Source organism: Salvia hispanica, chromosome 5 (assembly GCF_023119035.1).
Source record: "Salvia hispanica cultivar TCC Black 2014 chromosome 5, UniMelb_Shisp_WGS_1.0, whole genome shotgun sequence".
Lineage (NCBI taxonomy): Eukaryota > Viridiplantae > Streptophyta > Magnoliopsida > Lamiales > Lamiaceae > Salvia > Salvia hispanica.
In genome coordinates this window covers 9,938,346-9,952,637 of record NC_062969.1, presented here as the reverse complement: position 1 = coordinate 9,952,637, position 14,292 = coordinate 9,938,346, and the positions used below count along the sequence as shown (strand labels likewise).

Here is a 14,292-nt window from a genome sequence, read left to right as displayed (position 1 = left end):
ACGTTAAACCCTTGGCCCATCTCGCCCACCCATCGGCCCCATCCAGATCCCACGGTACCGTGGGAGTCGAGATCCGCTCGTCGCCGGACTGAACTCGTTGTTGTTGTCCATCGCTCGATGTGGCTCTTGTACAGAAATTTAGAGAAAGAGAAAACTCGTTAAAACAAGTGGTGCAAATGAAAATGAAACTAAAATCGCGTATATATAGTTTTTTTAAAAAAAAAATTTAAAAAAAAATGAAAAATGGGCGCTGGCCGATCGGCACGCCACAATGGCATGGCGGCCAGCGCATCGGCGAGCGCCCTCAAATCGGCGTGCGCTTGCCGGTTTCTACGCCGAAATGCGGTTGGCCGTTTCCAATAATTCGGCTAGCGACGCGAATGGGCTAGCCGGTGGGCTAGCCGCTATTGGAGATGTTTAGTGAAAGCCTAATATTTTTTATATGAATCTCGATTAAGTTAGAAGCTCAAGTTGCCATGTGTGTATTAAATATTCATAGCAAAGGAAATAAATGGCTGGTTAATTTGCAAGGATTATTAGTTTTACTTTTGGAATGTGTTAGAGAACATGGTATCGAGTATCCTTTCACTGCAATTTTTTTATAAAAGTATGATGTGATTCATGTGAATATATAGGATGTACTATGTGATAAGTTAGTCGTTTCGAAATTTGAATCGAACTTGAGAGTTATTTTTAGTTGTGAGAATCGTGAAAAGTATTATCCAAATGATTATGTTCACTCGAATAATAATCTAGTACTACATGTACAAAATTTGAAAGGAATAACAAAAAAAAAGTAATTTTCCCCTAAATCCTAGCTTGTGCCCTCATCAACTAAGCTCATGTAAGGCAAGATGTGAGATCAATGGACAAGTGCTCAGTGCAAGGAATGGTGAGGCCGCCCATAGGGTGATTGAACCCGAGTTCTTCTTCAACTCAAAACAACACTGTTGATGAAACGATGTCCGGTTCAAGTACGGCAATGGAATAACAAAGCACTTCTTTTCATTCTCCCCACGTAGACAGCCAAATGCGATACCGATATTTTCTCGGATGATGGACACCTTCTAAGCATGTGAATTGCCATAGTATCTATATAACAAAGTAGATTTAGTAGTGAAGTAAACTATGTGAATGTTTTGTGAAGCTTAGAAAATCTTGAAATGGAGTGGTGAAGAAGAGGCATTTTAGAGAAACATAAGCACATGAAGATTGAAATGTTAATATTTTATTAGCTCTAAGGCTACTTGGAGTATATGGTTTTGTTGTTGATGAGAATCCTGTTTCCTACCAAAAACATCATAGAAACCCTGTGTTTGATTTTGTAAATAACATGTCGTTTTAGATGAGTCAGAAATAATGCAGATTCCTTGTTTCTTGCAGAGGGTATTTAGATTAGATGAAGATTTTTTGTCTGATTTGAGATTCTGCCAGTTTGTGTATCTGACACCTAGCATAGAAACTAAGAATGTGTACTAATTTAAGGAATGATTTATAATTTTTGTTAGATGATGTATGCATGAGTTTTCCTAGCTTGTCAAGTGTGAATTCATGAGTAGATACAATAGGAATTTGTGAGATTCTTGGCTTGTAAAATTTGTGAGGTCAAGAGAAAATTTGGAAAGGGACCATACAAATAAATAGAGTAGAAACATTCACATCAGATATCAAGATTCACATGGATCTGTCTCTTATTTTTCCAAAATATAATACCAAAGTTAAAAATTTTAAATTTCTAATGCTTGAGAGAGACTTGGCTTGTAAAAGGTTGCATATAGAAACATGACTTATAACAGATGAATTAAAATAGCTTATGCCAAATAATGACATTTGTGCTACTAATTCTTTGTTTGTTTGTAGAAAGTTGCACAAGAAAATATGACTTGTAAGTTGTAACTGTTGAAATCAAAGCATCTCATACCAAAGAATGATCTCCAAAAATGAATCAGTAATCTTTACATTTCTTTTCCTACTAAAAGAGTATTTACGTTTCTACTTCTTCTAAGAAATAATTATAAAACTGTGATCCTCATGCTCTGCTCAATTGGGATGTTAGATTGAGGAACAAATCCTCGCTGCAAGGGATGGTGAGGCCACCGGTTGGATGATGGAACCCGAATTCTTCCTCTGCTTGGAGCAGCAGTTGTTGAAAGGAGGGGTGGTTCAAGTACGACACAGGGATAACAAACCGTCTCTTCTCATTCTCTCCAACGTAGACAGCACAGTGCCCCTTTGGAACCTCAGCTGATCTCCTCTCGTTGGATAGAGTTCGTCTCAGCATTTGGCGAATGGCCACCATTGTTATTGTTGTATGAATTAATGATTTTTTTCTTCTAAAATGTGTGAAAACTTGCAGAAATTTAAGTGATTTTTGCTCAATGTGTTGGTTGTGATGATCAAGAAATGTAATGTATATATAGGTGAAACTAAAAGGCTAATTCTTGAAACAAGAAAAAATAAAGGAACATAAGCACATAAGGAATCACATGGTTTGTCTTAGAATCATTTGCTTTTGAGTGATCAAGAATCATTGTTTCCTACCAACTCTAGCAGCACGGTCCTCGGCAATGGCCCTACTTTGGCAAGCTGGTACCAACATTTGATGCCTTATTTCAATGAATCTGCTCATCTCTCAAAATCTACGAGGCCGGCCCACCATGTGAGCTCGGCTGTAATGAAACTCTTCCTGCTAAACCGATACTGATAATTAACATACGGGAAGGTGTCAGCCCGAGTGGTTAGGTTGCTGCAAGCCTGCAAGACTTATAAAAACATAGAAATATCATGTTTAGACAATGAATGAGATTTGCTAACTCATTTTTTATTAGTTCTGGTGATTTTCTTCTTCTAGATTTAGAAACATAAGCACATGATTTTGTATTTTAGTCATCACATGCTGATTTTGAGGCAGCAATAATATGTGGTGATAGAGAGCCATGCTATGCTACCAACTTAGCCCTAAGATGACTACGATTGATCCTCACACCGCCTTACTTTTATTCGGATCAACTAGCAAATCGGAACTGCAAAATTTCAACCATTTCATATTTTGGAGAAATCAGCAACTCTGTTTCTTGAAAAAGGCTTAAAAAATATTCAGCCTTTCAAAAAGATTAGTAAAATTTGAAAGCTCTTTTGCAATGAAATTGTTACTGTTCTTTATCTGCTTTTCATGACAGCAGTTTTTCAGGATTTCAAAGTGCAGAATCGATGCATAAATACAAATACTCAATAAAAGAAAATAATTTATTATGTAGCAGTAAAAAAATTGAAACCAAATGATTTTTCATGTGTCATCAATAGATTGTAATTTTGCTGCAGAAAAATAATATCTGTAAAAAAGACTAGTTCTACAAAACTGTGTTCCTCTACAACACAGATCAGCTGAGGCTCGATGTGAAATCAATGAAACTTTATTCAGTTTAATGATAGAATCTCTATTTATCAAATTAAATCACATGATTTTCATTATTCTAACAGCATCCAACCTTATTTAGTTTCTGTTGCAAGTTTATCAGAAGATTTTGGTTGTTTAAGAGATCCATATGAATGAAGGAAACATAAGTTTCTCAAGAATATACATTTCTATGTATTCTCATTGATTACATTTTCTAATCTACAAAATTCTACTTCTAAAACACTATTGCTATAAATCATCTTCTGCTCAAACCATAGATGAAATCTACAAATAAATCCTCGCTGCAAGGGATGGTGAGGCCACCCATCGGGTGATTGAACCCGAATTCTTCCTCCGCTTGATAAAGCAATTCTTGAAACGAAGGATGGTTCAAGTAGGAGACTGGAATCACAAAGCGCTTCTTTTCATTATCACCGACATAGACGGCAACATGGCCTTTTGGAACTTCAGCGGACCTTCTTTCATTGGACAAAGAACGTCTTAGAATCTGGCGAATGGCCATTGTATGAACCTTTTTTGAAGTTAGAATGAGATGAGGAGTTATGAAAATGTTCTACTCAAGTCAGAGACGAGATCAGCGAACAGATCCTCGCTGCAAGGGATGGTTAGGCCTCCCATTGGATGACTGAAAGCCTGATGCAAAAGCTCTTGAAACGAGGAATGGTTCAAGTACGACACTGGGATCACATAACGCTTCTTTTCATTCTGTCCGACATAGACAGCAAAGTGCCCCTTTGGGACTTCAGATCGTCTCAGAATATGGCGAATGGCCATTGTTTATACAATGTGAAAACTTGCTTTGTTGTGATGGAAGTAAGTGAGAGATGAGAAAAAGGCTCTGAAGTGTTGTATGATATTTTTGTTTGGTGATTTTTAATCCAAAAAACTTGTTGTATATCTTCAAATAAAATTGAGTGGTTAACATGTGTATGTGCATCTTTGAAACACAGCACATGGATGTGTGTATGGATAGTTTGAATGATTTTTAGTGATGATGGATTGAGTTTGTGTTGCTATGATTCAACACAAGTAGTCTTGTAAGACTGTAAAGACCATATGATGTAGGGGCCTTGTGCTTTCCAACAAACTAGCAATTTGGGCTGGGCCGGGCTGACTGGTATGAATTGGGCCCATAACCGAAAAAAGAAAAGGAAAATGGAGATGCGGGGGATCGAACCCCGTGCCTCTCGCATGCAAAGCGAGCGCTCTACCATTTGAGCTACATCCCCATCCTGAAAATTTTTCTTAGAAATTGAATTACAATTAATAGAGTCATTGAATCGAAAAATCAACTAAGCTAGGCACATAATAATAAAAACAATCTTAAATTGTGACCTTTCTTCTATCCAAAGAGGTTAGTGTAATGTAGAGTAACAAAGCAATGAGATTAATCTTAACAGTATAAGATATGAACGGATGTATCATGTATGCAGAAACAGATATCGAACATAAACTTGAATTTTGATGAGGAAAAATTTGTTTACTTGGAGAAAACTTGACTACTATTACCTTGTTTAGCAGCTTTGAGAGATGAAAGCATCAACACGAATGTCTTTCTCTTTTTTCATATTAGTTCATACGACAATCCCGGTAGATGGATCAAAAAGTTAAGTATATTTAAACACTCGTTCAATGTTCGTAGGTACTTGAATTACACTGTGAATCAAGATTGATGAATCACATGATTCTGTATTCTCACACTCAATTGTGTTGATTTCATTGAGGCAAATGAAAATGAGTTTTAAGACTTAACAACACCCAAACTGATTTCATTTCTTTTGAAGATTTTGGTTGTTTAAGAAAAACATGGATTTAAGGTAACAAAAGTTTCTCAATGATATATTTCATATACTCTCATTAGATACAATTTATAAGAGCTTCTAATCTAGTCTACAAAATTCTACTCCTAAAACAGTAATGCTACATATCATCTTCTGCTCAAACCAGAGATGAAATCTACAAATAAGTCCTCGCTGCAAGGGATGGTGAGTCCACCCATCGGGTGATTGAACCCGAATTCTTCCTCAGCCTGGCACAACAGTTCTTGAAATGAAGGATGGTTCAAGTACGTGACTGGAATCACAAAGCGCTTCTTTTCATTATCACCGACATAGACTGCAACATGGCCTTTTGGAACTTCAGCCGACCTTCTTTCGTTGGATAAAGAACGTCTTAGAATCTGGCGAATGGCCATTGTATGAACCTTTTTTGAAGTTAGAATGAGAAGAATAGTTATTATGAAGGAAATCAAAAATCAAGAAAGATAATGAATGTATTGAAGGTTGTTGCTGGTTGGACTTGAGAAATGTGTTATATATAGATGCACAAGAAATGCTGTGTCCCTTTGGAAATCACAGAAATGTTGACAAATGCAGGCTTTGACGTTTGAAGAAACACAAGCACATGATAATTCACATGGATTTTTTGATGAATTGAATGCATTGTTTGTTTGTTGCCATAGTTGGTAGGGTAGAATTATATCACAAATCCATGTGATGGTGCTTTTAACTTAGTCCCATTTTGCATACCTACCTGTGTTTTCTTCTGTCCATAGAAGCAAAAACGTCTTAAATTATGGCTTTTCTTTTGTCCAAATTTCATTATGTGGCCATGGCTTGTTGCCATAATAGTTGGTTAGATAACATTATCTCACCACATATATCTTGTTGCTTCAAGAAAATCCCAACACAAATCCATGTGCTTATGCTTTCAACTTAGGCATCATGCCCCATTCGCATATCTACTTGTTCTCTTCATTTTTCATTTCGATATACCATTTCTGAAAGTCTATATATACATAACAAATTTCTTCACTGCAGCCATCATCAACTCTTTCACCATATAAACTTGAGATTCTCTCCCACAAAAATTTTCTCATTTCAGCTCTGTTTTAAACACGAATGGCCGTGCGACAAATGCTGAGACGGTCTTTATCTAGCGAGAGAAGATCATCTTCCTCAAGAAATGAGGTCTCAAAGGGCCATGTTGCTGTCTATGTCGGGAGAGTGAGAATAAGCGTTTTGTTATTCCACTCTCGTACTTGAACCACCCCTCGTTTCAAGAATTACTGTTTCAAGCTGAGGAAGAATTCGGGTTCCATCACCCCATGGGCGGCCTCACCATCCCTTGCAGCCAGGACACATTATTGACGTTGTCTCTAGCTTGAGAAGCACATGATATATACTTAGCATTATTTTAGGAAAAAGCACATTTTTGTAGATCAGACTTTAGAAATGTATGTAGTGACAAGAATGAATATACTTAGCCATTTTCGATGCAAAAGTATTGTGTTTTTTCTTGAAAGGATGAGCTAAAAAATCCGTCTCCACGGATTTCTTGAACTTCCATAATCTTAAACTTGTAATCGATATGAAAGAAGTTTAGATGCTATTATCACTCAAACATATATGCATTTGTCTGAACCGATTCAAGAAAAGATTACGGCTGTGACTTCAAAAATGTAATTGTATATATTCTAGAATAAAGTCCAAAATTGGTCATCTACACTTGTCTGTAAAGACTTTTTGATCCTACACTTTAGGTGTATAGCTTCTGGTCCTAAACAGTATGTCTTGGTCCATATTCTCAGCAGCCTAGCCGTGGCATAAAAGGGACAGCCAGAGCAGGGGAAGGGAAGAATGAGAGGGACATGGGAAATGGGTGTGGAGAGATAAGGTGTTGAGCTTTTCTTCACTCTCACTGCAGCTGGTGTCCGAGGGATCAGGAGTTGGGAGAGATGGATAGAGGGAGTGTTATATATGTAACCATGAATCAGCAGGTGACACGTGGAAGATGAGGTGTCAAAGTTGCTGACTGGATTTGTTGAGTTGGTTAAACTCATTCCAACGATGCATATATAAGAAAGGAATAAGCTGCAGAGTTTTCAGTTAGAATACACACACATCATCAAACACATCATAAAGAGGGGAAGAAGCATCGACAAGAGAGAGTTTTTTGATTCTTCATGAGAGTTGGAGAGTTGATACTCATTTGTACTGTGCGATTCTTGAGTGAAGAAGTGTATGAGAGTTGTAATCTGATATCATAGTGAATTTTCTCCTCTGTCCGTGGACGTAGGCTCATTGAGCCGAACCACGTAATTCGTCGTGCATCTTCACTTGCTTTCTTGGTTTTCTTGTTTCAATCGCAAGCTCCTACTTCAACAAGTGGCGCCGTCTGTGGGAATCGTAGAAGAGAGCTGGGCGATTGCAATTGTTTTTTTCTGATTTTGGGGCTGATTTCCTTTTCTGCACGCCATCTGTTTGAAGAATGGCTACAACAAGTTATGATACAGAAAAGTTCTCTGGTAAGAATGACTTTGGGCTATGGCGCATCAAGATGCGGGCTATTCTCATTCAGCAAGGTCTAGGAGATGCTATCAAGACACCGAGCAAGGACCAGCCCGAGGAAGTGCTTGATGAGAAGGCAAAAATCAAGAAGCAAGAAACCATGGAAAAGACACATAGCTTGATCATTCTTTGCCTTGCTGATAATGTGCTACGGGAAGTCTCGAAAGAGACCACTGCAGCAGGTATCTGGTCTAAACTCGAGTCCCTTTACATGACCAAGTCTTTGGCAAATCGATTGTTCATGAAGCAGAGACTCTATTCATATAAGTTCTTGGAAGATAGAACCATCAGTGAGCAACTGGATGAGTTCAATAAGGCAGTGGATGACTTGGAAAATGTTGATGTGAAGCTTGAAGATGAAGACAAGGCCATCATTTTACTTAATGCCCTGCCGAAGAGTTTTGATCACCTACGAGATGCCATGCTCTATGGCAGGCAAAACACAATAACTCTTGAGGAGGTTCAGTGTGCACTCAGATCAAGGGAATTGAGGAAGGCCAGCTCTGTGCCGGAGTCAAACAATCAGGCTCTAAACATCAACAAGCCAAAGGGAAAGAAAAAGAAATTCAATGCTCCCTACAAACCTCAGAATCATAAGAAAGAGGTGACAGGAAAAGAAACTAGAAGCTGCCACTATTGCAAGAAGCCGGGACACTTAAAAAAGGACTGCTATTCTTGGAAGAAAAAGCAGAATGAAGAAAACCATCAAGTCCAGAATCAAGCAGATGTGGTTGAAGATTTGGAGGTTGGTCAGGTTCTAAATGTTGTAGGTGGAGGAATAGAGCACTCTTGGATCATGGATAGTGGATGCAGTTTCCATATTTGTTCAAGAAAGAGCTGGTTTGAGAATCTCACAGAATCTGAAGGATCAGTTCTACTTGGGAATGATCAGAGCTGCACAGTGAGGGGAGTTGGCAATATCAGATTGAAGCTCCATGATGGCTCCATCAAACTCCTGACTCAAGTAAGATTTATTCCGGATATTAAAAGAAATCTTATATCTCTTGGCATGCTAGAGTCTAAAGGTTATAAATTCCAATCAGAAAAGGGATTCATGGTTGTTTCTTTCAAGAATCAGGATATTATGGTAGCTGAAAGGAAAAATAGCATTTATTATCTAGTTGCAGATACTGTTGTTGTTGGTACTCTGAATTCTGCAGTGAGAGATGATATTATGGTATGGCATAAGAGACTTGGGCATATCAGTGAGGGGGCCATGAGAGAATTAATCAAGAAAAATGTGATTATGGTTGATCTATCTCAGAGGCTGGATAAGTGTGAATATTGTGTTCTGGGCAAAAGCAAGAAATTACCTTTCAAAGCAGGCAAGCACACTTCAGATTCAATACTTCAATATGCCCATTGTGACCTCTGGGGGCCAGCTCAACCAGCCACAATGGGAGGTGGCAGATACTTCATGTCAATTATAGATGACTTCTCCAGAAAAGTATGGGTGTTCATACTTAAAGAAAAGTCACAGGCCTTTCAGAAATTTAAGGAATGGTGTGTTGAGATGAAGCTGAGGAAAGGCACAATGCTCAAGTGTCTTAGGACTGACAATGGACTAGAGTTCCTGTCAAATGAGTTTGAGAGTTTCTGCAAGGATAATGGCATCTTGAGACATAGAACTGCCCCTGCAAATCCTCAACAGAACGGGGTGGCCGAGCGCATGAATAGAACCTTGCTGGAGAAGGTTAGGTGCATGCTCTTGGCATCCGGAATGCCAAAGGAGTTTTGGGGAGAGGCTGTGACTACAGCTGCTGCTCTAATAAACAGATCACCATGCTCAGCTATAAAAAATGAGACTCCAGACTCAAGGTGGCATGGAGGCAATGGAAGCTACAGTGAACTGAGGGTTTTTGGATGTAGGGCATATGCACACACCAAGCAAGGGAAGCTCAATCCCAGGGCCATCAAGTGTGTGATGATAGGGTATCAGAAGGGTGCTAAAGCTTACAGACTTTGGTGCACTGAGAAGGGAAATCAGAAAGTTGTTATCAGTCGAGATGTGGTTTTTCATGAGGACCACATGCCATATTTGAGTGATCAGAATGAAACTGATGCACAAAGAGCAGCTATTTTCGACCAGCAGCTCCAAAAGGAATCTGAATCAGACATGGCAGGCAGTTCTGGAGCAAATGAAGACGAAGAGGTCACGAATCAAGGTGGAGATCATGAACTTAATTCACCTCAGGATAATCAGAATAATCTAGATGGGTACATGCTAACAAGAGATAGAGTTAGAAGAGAAGTCAAGAGACCATCTAAATTCAGTGATTATGATATGAGTTTTTTTGCCCTATATGTTGCTGAAGTCATAGAGTACTATGAGCCTGCCAACTATAATGAAGCTATGATGAGTAAAGAAAGCAAAAATTGGCTTAAGGCCATGAGAGAGGAGATAGAATCTTTGTTGAAGAACTGTACTTGGGTATTGGTGACTGACCCGAAGACACAGAAAGTCATCAGCTGTAAATGGATCTTTAAAAAGAAAATAGAAGTAGCAGATGTTGAGAGGATCAGATTTAAGGCTAGGCTAGTAGCCCGGGGATTCACTCAAGAAGAAGGGATTGATTACAATGAAGTCTTTTCCCCTGTAGTCAAGCACAGCTCCATAAGAATCTTGTTAGCTCTTGTTGCAAAGTATGACTGGGAGTTGCAGCAATTTGATGTGAAGACAGCTTTTTTACATGGAGATCTTGAAGAGACAATATACATGCAACAACCAGAAGGATTCATAGTGCCAGGGAATGAAGGAAAGGTTTGCCTACTAAAGAAGAGTATCTATGGATTGAAGCAAAGTAGCAGACAATGGTATATAAAGTTTGATGAGCATATGATGTCTGTTGGTTTCCGAATGTCCCAATATGATAGCTGTGTATACATTAAAGAAAGGAATGGAGTTGCTGTTGCTTTTCTCCTACTATATGTAGACGATATGTTGGTGGCTAGCTCTAGCAAGAAGGAAATCCAAGAAGTTAAGGCAGAACTGGAATCCAAGTTTGAAATGAAAGATTTGAGCAATGCTAAGAGGATACTTGGTATGGATATCATCAGTCAAAAAGAGAATTAAGATTGACTCAGTTTGATTACATCCAGAGAGTGCTGACTAGGTTTCAGATGAATGATGCTAAACCGGTGTCAACTCCATTGGCAAATCACTTCAAGTTGAGCATGGATCAGAGACCTAAAGATGACAAGGATAGGGAAGAACTGGGCAAAATACCGTATGCAAGTATCATAGGCAGCGTTATGTACACTATGTTGTGCACAAGACCAGACTTGGCGCAGGCAATCAGTGTAACCAGCCGCTTTATGTCAGATCATGGCCGAGAGCATTGGGTTGCCCTCAAATGGCTACTGAGATTCTTGAAGGGTGCTGCAAATGTTGGCCTGGTATATAGGTCAATATCTGATGTTCAAGGTGGAGGGCTTGAAGGTTTTTGTGACTCTGATTTTGCTTCTAACAGAGATAATAGAAGATCGCAGATGTGTTCAACCTTTATGGCACTGCTGTTAGTTGGAAGTCGGGATTGCAAAGTGTGGTAGCTCTCTCCACCACGGAAGCTGAATACATTGCAATGACTGAAGCAGTAAAAGAAGCAATGTAGGGAATCCTTGAGGATTTTGGGGAAGTTCAAACCACAGTCTGCATCAACTGTGACAGTAGTAGTGCATTGTGTCTTGCAAAGCACCAAGTATTTCATGAAAGGAGCAAGCATATAGACGTGAGAATGCATTTCATCAGGGATGAAATCCAGAAAGGGAAGGTTGTTGTGGTGAAGATTTCTACAGACCATAATGCAGCTGACATGATGACTAAACCTTTACCAGCTTTGAAGTTCAGGTACTGTCAAGAGCTGGTGGGGCTCTCTGAGTAAAGTTCAAGAAGAAAGGAGTGATGGGGGAGAAGTGTTCACTACTGATGTCATGGTTAAGGTGGAGTTTGTTATATATGTAACCATGAATCAGCAGGTGACACGTGGAAGATGAGGTGTCAAAGTTGCTGACTGGATTTGTTGAGTTGGTTAAACTCATTCCAACGATGCATATATAAGAAAGGAATAAGCTGCAGAGTTTTCAGTTAGAATACACACACATCATCAAACACATCATAAAGAGGGGAAGAAGCATCGACAAGAGAGAGTTTTTTGATTCTTCATGAGAGTTGGAGAGTTGATACTCATTTGTACTGTGCGATTCTTGAGTGAAGAAGTGTATGAGAGTTGTAATCTGATATCATAGTGAATTTTCTCCTCTGTCCGTGGACGTAGGCTCATTGAGCCGAACCACGTAATTCGTCGTGCATCTTCACTTGCTTTCTTGGTTTTCTTGTTTCAATCGCAAGCTCCAACTTCAACAGGGAGAATCTCAAATCGATCAAAATTCATGATATTTACGACCAAGTTTTTAAGTTCGTGGGAAAATTCAGAATTCGGCCATAGTTAGTGATGTTAGCTAAAACAACTGATTTCATACATTAAAATCATTAATACTGTTAATTTTTTGAACTGTACTTCACATATATATCTTCCTAAAATCTAGTAAGTACTTTATAGCGTTATAGAACAAAAAAAAAAATGGTCCACATTTGAAGAAATGAACAGGTCATGGGATATGCTTTGTGCAACTATTTGATTTATGGGGTGCATTTGGTTTTTATGTGGGGAAAATGAGGTCTACATTGCAAGAGTTAGTTGGCAGACAAATCCATGTGATAATCCATTTGCTTATGTTTCCCAACTCTCATATCCATTATTTTGCTAACCATTCTCTATTTCCAAATGGATGCAATATTTCTATCCCACCTATATATACAACACTTCTCAACTCAACCCATCAAACAGATTCTTTGCCTTTCTTCTTGTTAATTACTTTCATAACCACTCTTCTCATTCTAACTTGAAAAGGGTTCAAACAATGGCCATTCGCCAGATTCTCAGACGGTCATTGTCTAGTGAAAGAAGGACGGCTGAAGTTCCAAAGGGGCTTGTTGCTGTCTATGTTGGTGATGATGAAAAGAAACGCTTTGTGATTCCGGTTGTGTACTTGAACCATCCTTATTTTCAAGATCTGTTGTTTCAAGCTGAGGAAGAATTCGGGTTCAATCACCCGATGGGTGGCCTCACCATTCCTTGTAGCGAAGACTTATTTGTAGATTTCATCTTTGGTTTGATCAGAAGATGATTTATAGCAATAGTGTTTTAGAAATAGAACTTTGTAGATTACAGAATGTAGCCAATGAGAATACATAGAAATGTACCTGAAGTATATTATTAGTGAGAAACTTTGTTTCCCTAATTTATATGGTTCTCCAAAACAATCAAAATGTTCTGATAAACATACAACACAAACTAGTAAATAAGTTTTGATGCTGTTATATCTCAAAATTAATCTGCATCTGCCTCAATCACAAGTTGGCATATGTTCTAACACACAATCATTTTTTAGAACTATTTGTGATTCATGAGATTTCTAGTAATGGAGTTTATGTAATCAATCAATCTCGGCTTAATTAAATTAAAAATACTTTTAACTGTTTTTTTATTCTTATTATCACTACAAACAACACCAGCAAAGATAAGGTCTAATTTGGAGATGCTTTCACTCTTCAAAGTTGCTAAAGAAGATAGATAGAATTTGACAAGTGGTAGCAATGGAGTTAATGTAATTAATCAATGTCTAATAACTCCACTGTTTAGGGAATAAGTGAGAGAGTAGGGGCCATAAAAGCACATGCATTTGTCTTTTCCATATTTTCTTCTCTTAGTATCATTTTCTACAAGATTTCCAACTTAGGCAGATAAGAACGCGCTTAACTTAATTTTCGAGCATTATAAGTGAAAATAGACATTAAAGTTTGTTATGTGAGGGGCCTTGTTGCCAATTGTTGCTATAGTAAATTTTAATATGTTAATAGAAACTCTCTGCTAACTTCTTTGTTCTTCCAATTTGTGTGTGCTTCTTTTCTTTTTTCTGAAAAAAAAAGTTTGAAGTAAAAAAATGTAAGTATGGTTGTTATAGTAAAAATCTTGATCACAATTATTCTTGAGCACACAGAATCTTGCTTAACTTAAAAATCTCTGTTGACAGATCATATGATACCTTTCACATTGTTATATCAGTTCCTGATTCAAATAATCTAATTTGAATCAATTATACTACTATAATATATCAAACTGATTTCATTTCTTTTGCAGATTTTGATTGTTTAAGAAGAACATGGGTTTAAGGTAACAAAAGTTTCTCAATGATATATTTCATATACTCTCATTGGATACAATTTCTAAGAGATTCTAGTCTAGTCTACAAAATTCTACTCCTAAAACAGCTATGCTAGAAATCATCTACTGCTCAAATCAGAGATGAAATCTACAAATAAATCCTCGCTGCAAGGGATGGTGAGTCCACCCATCGGGTGATTGAACCCGAATTCTTCCTCAGCTTGAAACAACAATTCTTGGAATGAAGGATGGTTCAAGTATGCGACTGGAATCACAAATCGCTTCTTCTCATTATCACCAA

General features: G+C 38.1%; 2 protein-coding genes and 1 non-coding gene across 3 annotated transcripts in view; all 3 read right to left on the bottom strand.

Annotated features, from left to right (window-relative positions):
* Positions 1-3,550: 3,550 nt before the first annotated feature.
* The window catches only part of LOC125187840 (auxin-induced protein 15A-like), a 17,050-nt gene continuing 6,308 nt past the window's right edge, over positions 3,551-14,292 (bottom strand). The window contains exon 2 of the mRNA XM_048084487.1: positions 3,551-3,929. Coding sequence (XP_047940444.1) covers positions 3,654-3,920 — 267 coding nt within the window. The 5' untranslated portion in view covers positions 3,921-3,929 and the 3' untranslated portion in view covers positions 3,551-3,653. The remainder of the gene's footprint in view (positions 3,930-14,292) is intronic.
* TRNAA-UGC lies at positions 4,575-4,647 on the bottom strand. The gene has a single exon. It is a non-coding gene; the product is annotated as a tRNA-Ala (tRNA).
* Positions 5,230-5,762, bottom strand: LOC125187842 (auxin-induced protein 15A-like). The gene has a single exon (XM_048084490.1). It carries the CDS (start codon positions 5,610-5,612, stop codon positions 5,346-5,348), a length of 267 nt encoding a protein of 88 aa, XP_047940447.1. The 5' UTR covers positions 5,613-5,762; the 3' UTR covers positions 5,230-5,345.

Excerpts from the sequence above, each read along its gene's own strand:
- LOC125187842 (XM_048084490.1), bottom strand. The coding sequence starts at position 5,612 with ATGGCCATTCGCCAGATTCTAAGACGTTCTTTATCCAACGAAAGAAGG.